This window comes from Prionailurus viverrinus, chromosome A1 (assembly GCF_022837055.1).
Source record: "Prionailurus viverrinus isolate Anna chromosome A1, UM_Priviv_1.0, whole genome shotgun sequence".
In the NCBI taxonomy this organism is placed as follows: Eukaryota; Metazoa; Chordata; class Mammalia; order Carnivora; family Felidae; genus Prionailurus; species Prionailurus viverrinus.
This window is the reverse complement of record NC_062561.1, coordinates 175,596,784-175,605,318: the sequence shown is the minus strand read 5'-3', so window position 1 is coordinate 175,605,318 and position 8,535 is coordinate 175,596,784. Positions and strand designations below refer to the sequence as shown.

The 8,535-nt window shown below is 50.0% G+C and overlaps 1 protein-coding gene across 2 annotated transcripts in view; it reads left to right on the top strand.

The window, feature by feature from the left end:
• The first annotated feature begins 644 nt into the window (after nucleotides 1-644).
• Nucleotides 645-8,535, top strand: part of SFXN1 (sideroflexin 1) — a 40,368-nt gene continuing 32,477 nt past the window's right edge. The window contains exon 1 of one of the 2 annotated variants that reach the window (XM_047855148.1): nucleotides 645-742. Coding sequence is in view for 1 of the 2 variants with exons in the window: in XM_047855139.1 (XP_047711095.1) it covers nucleotides 4,773-4,797 (25 nt within the window). In the remaining variant the exon portion in view is untranslated. Of the gene's footprint in view, nucleotides 743-3,484; nucleotides 4,798-8,535 lie in introns of those variants that run through there. The other variant, XM_047855139.1, reaches the window with a different exon arrangement.

Sequence of the window (8,535 nt, the reverse complement as noted above, 5' to 3'; positions counted from 1 at the left end):
ACCATATACTGCATTTCATCTATCCTCAAGATATACCCAGAACCCAATAATTCTCACCGCCTCACTTGTATCAACCTGGTCCAAGCCGTCCAAGCCGCCATCGTATTTCCCTGGCTAACCAGGGTAGCCACCCTACTGACCTCTTTCTGTCTCCATGTCCTGCAGCCTATTCTCCATACCGTAGCCAGAGCGAGTCTTTTCAAAGACGTAAGTCAGACCGTGGCACCTGTACCACCTAAAATGGCCTTGTGGCACCAGTTGTGGCTAACTCCACACTCGGGGGGACACGGGTTTAAATGAATGGATGAGCGACTGAATGAGCGGCTGCGAACTCTATACCAGACGCTGGCCTTGAAGAAATGATTTGCCCAATTTCCACTGGGCAAGCCCAAATGGGAAGCGCTGGCACCGGCCTGAGCAGAGAGGGCCCCCGACCGCCTGGAGGCCGAAGTTGGGACTTCACCGCGGGGCCCGAGAGCGGGGAGGGGCCAGAAGCGAGAGCGCGGGCACGAGGGAGCGCGCCGGGCGCAGCGCGAGGCCAGGCGGAGGGCGCGGCGAGTCGGGGGCGGGCCCGGGGCTCCACGCGGCCGCCTGGCTCCGCACGGGGACGCGCTCCCAGGGCGCGCGCGCGGGGCGGCGGCGGCGCGCGGGGCCGCCCTGGCGGGAGAATCGCTTCCGGTGGCGGCGCGGGCAGCGCTGAGCGGGGAGTGCCAGCGGCGCGGGCGGCGGGTGGCGGGGAGCGGTGAGTTGCGGGCGTCGGGCCGAGCCGGGGTGGGTGGGAAGCGCGCGGGGAGCCCGGCGGAGGGGCGCGGGCAGGGGCGGCGCGGCGCGGGCCGGCAGGCGGGTTGCGCGGAGACCCCCCTCCCCCTCCGGGCGGAGGTCGGGAACCCCCGCGCCGTGCCGGGGACTCCCGGGCCAGGGGTCCCGGCACCTTGGGGACCCCTGCCCTCCCGCTGTCTGGCCGCCCCCCACCTGCAGCAGCCCGACCTGTCCCCGAGGCCCCCTGAGCCGCGGCGGTGGAGTGCGGTCTTGCCCCGGACGGGAAGGGGCTCACCCATCCACGCCCGCACGCGCCCTGCCACGCTGTGCTCGGCCGCGTGACCAGACTCCCCGCGGTGAGGACACCCAAAATGGCTGCCGCGGGGACAGGCCACCGCGCTACGGGCGCGAGTGATTGCCTGGTGACCAGGTGTTACCGACCCTACCCTCATGTCCCCACACTCTTAGCTCTTGGTTTCTCCTCCCGGCGCAGAGCAGGGCTCCTTGATCGGGTTAGAGACCACCCGGCCCCTGCCCTAGAACTCGTGATCTTGCAGGAAAGAGGGGAGCGAGTGGTCCTGGCCCCACCTTGCATCTCCATGCCCTCTTGATCTTTCCCACGTGTCACGGGTCTCCAACCTCCCCGGAATGACAACCACGGTATCTGCTAAGCTTGTGCAGTGATTTCTTTCGGTCCATTTACTTTTACATTCTTTCAGCCCCGTGAGGTGCTTGGTGGTGGTGTCCATGATCCAGATGAGGAAGCTGGTACTCAGAGAGGTTAAGTAACCAGCACAAGGTCGCACAGTTGGCCATCTGTAGAGCAAGGCCACGTCTCAGCTTAAGTGTTGCCCATGACTGTGTTGTCTAAAATTGCCCCCTCACGCAACCATTCTTTGTTAGGTTACCCCTGTGGGTTTTCTTCAATAGCATTTGTCACCAGTTGGAATTAACTGTTTACTTGCTCGTTTTCTTCTCTCATCTTGTGATCAGGGCCTGTTTGTCGTGCTCACCTATCTGTCCCTACCTACATCCAGCAATCTCCTGTACTAGGTAGACCCTCAGTGAATATGCGTTGGGTGCCTGAATGACAACACCTACCTCCGAGTGACTTCGGAGCGTAAGCACTTAACCACCTCATGGACAGCTGCCTTCTGAACCCCCACTGCATTTTGTTTGTACTTCTCTCAAACTCATACTCTCTCTTCTGCCTCGCCTTCTAGATTTTGACTCGGGTGCCTCTTGCTTTTCTCTTCCTTGGTCTATCCCCAGTTCACTGAGCTGCTTCCAGGCATTGCAATAGGTGGGAGGTGGGTATGCAGGTAAATAAGGAGGCTCTGCGACTCTTAACGGTGCTGGAGTCAGACTTGACATACAAGGTATACAGGATTGGGGGGGATCTCTTTGAAAAGATGCGTGGAGGCTCTACCAAGAAGTTCTGGGGCCTCTAGCAGGTCCTTTCTCCCTAGGACTGCAGGTGTCCAGCTTGCAAAAATGACAGTGTTTGGAAGGGAAGATCTATCAGATCCTGTCTTAGCCCTACGTATAATTGCTCTAAGTATGCCCTCAAGGGTTAGATTGAGGGTGCAGGCTTTTAAGCCCCGTGGGCCTTCAGAAAAGGGACAGTATCTGGTGTAGTTGTCAGAGAGGAACGTGCATAGCAAAGCAAAGTCTGGCTGGACTTCAGAGGTGGTCATATATTTAGAATGCTCTTAATGCTCTGTAGAAGTCTCATGAAATCTCATGCAGATGGATGTAGCAAGATGCCAACAGGGAGGAAACATCCCTCCCCCTCTTCGCTTCCTGGGCAGAAATCTTAGAGGACGACCAGAGCAGCAGTGACCTTACGAATCGGTCCATCGTCCAACTTCTTTGCTCTCCAGTGCCTTAGAATAAAAATATGGATGGCATCTACGTCCATCCCCCTATGCAGGCAGTGGTCAGATGTATTTAGTTGGAGTATAATCATGGGTGGAACTGACCTTTTGTATGAGGTTAAAGGTAAGACATCGGTAGCAGTAATCAAATAAAAAAAAAAAAGGCTGACTTATCTGGAAAGTGAAAAATTAAAGTAAGTATCAAACCTGTATATAATTATACAAAGTTCAAAGTTATTGACATTTTAGTTAACTGTTACTTTGTCACATATTTTCAGGTACAGTATCTATAACATGATTTGATTCTTTTTTTAAAAATTTTTTTAACATTTATTCATTTTTGAAAGGCAGAGAGAGACAGAGCGCGAACGGGGGAGGGTCAGAGAGAGGGAGACACAGAATCCTAAACGGGCTCCAGGCTCTGAGCTGTCAGCACAGAGCCCGACGCGGGGCTCGAACCCATGGACCGCGAGATCACGACCTGAGCTGAAGTCGGACGCTTAACCGACTGAGCCACCCAGGCGCCCCCATGATTTGATTCTTTAAAGTGGGTGGTAAAATATTCAACTGAATATGTCTAAAATAGTATGTTAACATTTGTATAGGCTGATGCCACCATCTCAAGTAGAAACCAATAGCATTAAAAAAAAGAAAGAAAATGGATGAGAACTTCACCCCATCCTAAGAAATTGATTAAGAAACCCATACCCAAAGTTGATCTTGACTGCTGGAATATGACTGATGATTGTATTGTCACTGGGATGTTTTAAAGTTAATCCAAGAGTGGGATCTGCATTGTGGGGTGGGAAGTAGGGGGCGGGGAGGGTGCTGACAGGGAGATAGGCAGAAGGCATTAATTCTCCATGTCTTCCCTCGGTTCTAGAAAAGCCCCCCTGGAATAGAGGAGAGTGTGCAACAGAAAGCCATTGATGAGTGGAAATGCGCTTTGAAGGAATCTAGTTCTTTGCACAGGATTCAACTTCCTGGTCTGTAATTTGGTCTCCTGTGTGGCCACACCCTCGAGAAAGGAACCCTGTGCCTGGACGACCAGCCCAAACAAATTAGTAAATGTGCTGTTTAGGCTTCTTGAGTTAGGGTGATTGCCCCTGGCAGGCACATCACCTGTGGGCCCCCCGGGGTCAGAAACGTGGTGGAAAGTCAGACAGAAGCACTGATTCCAGGTTGTGCCATCTTGGGTGTGGAACTTGATTTTTCTGAGCAACTCTACAAAACTGGGGACGTTTTCTTGGAGAACAGAAATGAGGCTTCGGCATCGAATAATCCCGGAAAGCCTAGCATCTGGCATAGTGGGCACTCAGTCACATCGCCCAGACAGTGACTTTGACGGGGTGTTTCACACCTGCCTGGCCCTAACTAAACCAGGGCAACTAGGCTTTCTTACCTCTTTCAAACTGCAGTTGTTTTAATCAACAGCAAGGGTACAGTTTAATAATCTAATTTCCATCGTTAATCTTTAGCCAGGGTTAAAGGTCTTTGTTACTAAGTCCCTGATAAAAAGCATATTCTCTGCTAACTTGTTTCCTGCAAAGTTTTGGCAAAAAAATTTTTTCCAATATTTAAGCATTTTCTTGGCATGTAGCTAAAAGTTTGAAACAAAGTTTATCTTGGAGGGAAGTTATTTTTGATAGACATTTTCGATCATCATCTTCAAGCAGCCAAGCTCCAGTCCGTTTCTCCCCCAACCCCATCACCACCACCATTGCCAGTGACTGTATTTATGGGCAGGACTTCAGCCAGTGAGGACATCCACTCACAGGAAACTGGCTTGTTAGAAACGTTTCCTACCTTTATTTAGCATTTTACAATTAATAAAGGTTTAAAGCTGTCTTGTGTACCTCAGCTTGCTCTATGAGCCATCTCTTATCTCCATTCTATAGATGATAATATTGAGGCTCAGAGATGTGAAATGAGTCACCCAGTGACGTGCCTACAAAGGAAGTGACAGAATCAGGACTCTAGTCCACAGTGCATTTGGTCCAGTCCCGTTCTGATTCCATACACTGTCAGGGTAAGTGCTCGCAGGACCAGGCCATAGGGCAGGAAGCTACTCTCATCAGGAACCAGCCAGAAAGAACAGACCCAGCAACCAGTATTAACGGCCAGGGAGTCATCTAAATGTCTACACTGGCCCTCCAAAAGGGTAAGCATCTTCCCTTAACTGGGAGGGCATTTGGTCATTATTTATTTATTATTTTTATCTTCTTCCCATGGTGTTTCTCAAACTTACCTAATCATAGGATTCCCCTGGTGTATTTCTTAAAAATCTATTTCCAAGACCACATCCACAGCTCTACTGAATCGGAATCTCCGGGGAAATGCTATCCTGGTTACAACCCCTTCTCCCAGGAGCAGGGTTCTGGAGGAGCCAGAGGACTTAGGTTAACGTTTCAATACCCCTACGTACTTGAGCAGGTTAGCTCAGGAAACTGAACTGTTGTGAGGGTTAGAAGAGTTGGTAATCTAAGGAAAGCTCTTAGAACAGATGGTTGTTAAATATTAGTGGTGGTTATTAGGTAATATCCCAGTTTCATCCATAAAGATCCAGAAACTTGGAACAGTGGGCTAATGCATACAAGGTCGCAGAGTCATTGGTGGAGCTGGGATTTGAACTCAGATCTGCTGCCTCCACAAACACAGTCTCCTAACCACTATACCTCCATTCAGGGATCCCAAGTTATGAGACAGTTGGTTAAGTACAACCAAACGGATGGAAACCAAACGGATCACCGTTGCCTAATTGGTGCAGACTTCAGCAGCCGTGAAGGCTTATCTGTAGTACAAGGTGGTCCTGGTTCTAGGAACTGGGGGGTGGTTTTCGCCTTTGTATATCTGTGCACGGACTGTGTGACACCTAACAGAAATGCCCTCCCAGAATTGTTCGCGAAGATTGTGATGTAATTTGAATAATGACTTGGAAGGAGATGGAGTTCATTAACGTTGCCAGTAGGCCCATGATAGATAATGTAGTCCTGTGTTATGAGTAGAGGAACTTTGTCATGCCACTCTGGCTTTAAAAGCTTATGGATTCTGTGACTTAGTCATTGTGTACTTCAGAGCAGGCTTACTCCATATGACGGATATTCTTGAGAATTATGTACAGAGTTGGATACCAGAGTCACTCAGCAAGATTTGTGATCTGATAACTCAGTTAAAGACTTTATCGGCAGAGTTGGGCGATGTCCATGCATATAATAAGCTCTGTGTACGAAGGATGTCTGCAGGTTTTTGGGGGGAAGTTTAGGTTGTGATCATTAAAATGTTTGTTTTTCAACTACTGTTCACAGTATATATTGGGTCTTTCCAAACGCAAGACCAAGCCGGTGTTGGGTACAAGGGAGGCCTTCAGTGGATACTGAATATATCAAGTAATTTTGTTTGTGAATTAATGAATAAAAAGGCTTGGAGAAATTTATTTTGATGAAGCTCCCTGATACTATATTTATGCAAACCCTTAGCCAAGGGTTTGAATTCTGACAGTTTTCTCCTAAGAGATTATTTCTGTCCCCTCTCAGGGGTTAATTAATGAATCAACATATATAGTTTGTAAAATAATCTTTTTGGAAATTTCATTTAAATCCAGTCTAATTCTCTAATTATTAATGGTGCCAGATAGCCACATCCTGAGTTCATTCCAAGTGATTTTGTCTCTAAGTGATAAAGCTTTGCCTTTCTTTAAAAAATTTTTTTTTTCAACGTTTATTTATTTTTGGGACAGAGAGAGACAGAGCATGAACGGGGGAGGGGCAGAGAGAGAGGGAGACACAGAATCGGAAACAGGCTCCAGGCTCTGAGCCATCAGCCCAGAGCCCGACGCGGGGCTCGAACTCACAGACCGCGAGATCGTGACCTGGCTGAAGTCGGACGCTTAACCGACTGCGCCACCCAGGCGCCCCGCTTTGCCTTTCTTTTAATTGCAAAGTGATGTCAGTCATCCACAGAAAACTTATAAAGTATGTCTGTATATTTTTTTAATTATTATTTAATTGCTTATTTAATTAATTTATTTATTTTGAGAGAGACAAAGAGAGCACAAGCGGGGAAGAGTCAGAGAGAGAGGGAGAGAGGGAGGATCCCAAGCAGGCTCCACACCGCCTGCACAGAGTCAGGTGTGGGCTCAAACTCACAAACCATGAGATCATGACCTGAGCCGAAACCAAGAGTCGGATGCTTAACCAACTAAGCCACCCGGGTGCCCCTGTATGTATGTATTTTTTAAGAGAGAGAGAGCACATGAGCTGAGGAGAGGAGCAGAAGGAGAGAGAGAGAGAGAGAGAGAGAGAGAGAATCTTAAGCAGGCCCTATGCTTAGTGCAGAGCCTGATGCGGGGCTCAATCCCACAACCCCCTGGGATCATGACCTGAGCTGAAGTCAAGAGTCAGACACTCAACTGACTGAGCCACCCAGGCACCCCTCATGGAAAAGATTGTTGAGTAAGAATTCATACCTCATTTGGTCAGGCTTCAGGAAGCTCCTTACAGCTACTTTAACATATAAAGAGGTCACCTTCACCAGCCGTTTCCCCGTAATATCTCTGTTCTGGACTCTTCACAGCCTCCTTCCCTCCTCAGCAACCCCTATTCCATCATTTCAGATCGTGCAAGCTGAGTCTGTTGAACGTCAGAAGTGTGCCAAGATGGTGTTGTGTAAACCGTAACATTTTGCTGTTGGGCATGTGCAGTTGTCACAGTGGCCGGGAACTGGCTCCTAAGTTCCTGCTGGGGGAGGTCTTCACTTACTGCCTCCGTGGCTGTGATGTTCCACAGTCCTGTCTCTCTCTCTGTGGCATCATTTCTGAAGGTATTTCAGCAGTTCCGCGTAACTGTGAAGGCCTCAGGTAGATGTGCGAAGGGGACATCCCCCCCACTGCTGTCTTCTGATTCTCGAGATGACTCTTTCATTCGCTTCAGGTGTGATAAAGCCGGTAAACTCACGCATTCTTGAACACATTCTTTGGCGTCCTGTGCAGGCATCCCTTTAAGGTATTGCATTTTTCCTTATCCGTGCTGCTTTGGCAGTCCAGAGACGTACATCTTGTTCTCTGAAACTTTCTTCTGAACCATGTTGGCTTCTTGATCATTCCTCCTGCCACCAGTATCACAAGGTTGTACATCATGATGACTTCCTCCGGTGTTCTCTGCAGAAATTCCTAGTTGATGAGTATCTGTCATAAAACTGTCAGCATCCGTTGTTCATGAAAAACTGTCAGAACCATGTGCTCAGCTGTGTGTGAGAACATCTCTCTAAAAAGGTGTCTGATCTTGGACCAGTTTCAAGCCAGTCAGGGTGAGGGAGCTAGCCCAGGAACCCCAAACCTTCAGATGACTGCTCATTTTATGGGTGAACCAGACTGTGAGGAAACCAAGCTCATTCCTTCTCCTCCCACCCCTGGAGACTCGGCTTCCTCCCTACAGAGGTGCCCAAGGGGGGCACCCCCAACCCTCCAGCTCAAACAGCTGGTCAGTACCCAGTATGTGGGGGCCAGTGCCATCTGCCAGTCAGTGGGCACCCAAGACGTGGTGGTTTGACCAAACGGTCAGGCCCATTCATGGCCCAGCAAGTAGGCAGAAAGGGGGCATGCCTCAGAGACCCCCGCGTGGTGGCAGAGGCCACGCTGGCCCATTCACCCTGGAGATGGCTGCGTGATCAGAGATCCAGATGGGTCTCAGTCCCCTCCCTTAGCCAGCTCCAGGTACAAAATGCAGCGTGCCTGGGGTAATGATAAGAGGGGTCCCCAGCAGTGCCTCGGTGCCCCCTCAGCCTGCAGCCCCCAGCACCCTGGCTCGGTGCACAAAGTGCTGCTGTCTGGTCTGCAGTCAGAGCACCCAGGCCCGGGCGTGGACAGGAGGGGAGACAAGTACCCCAGGGCAGTGGTGGGACC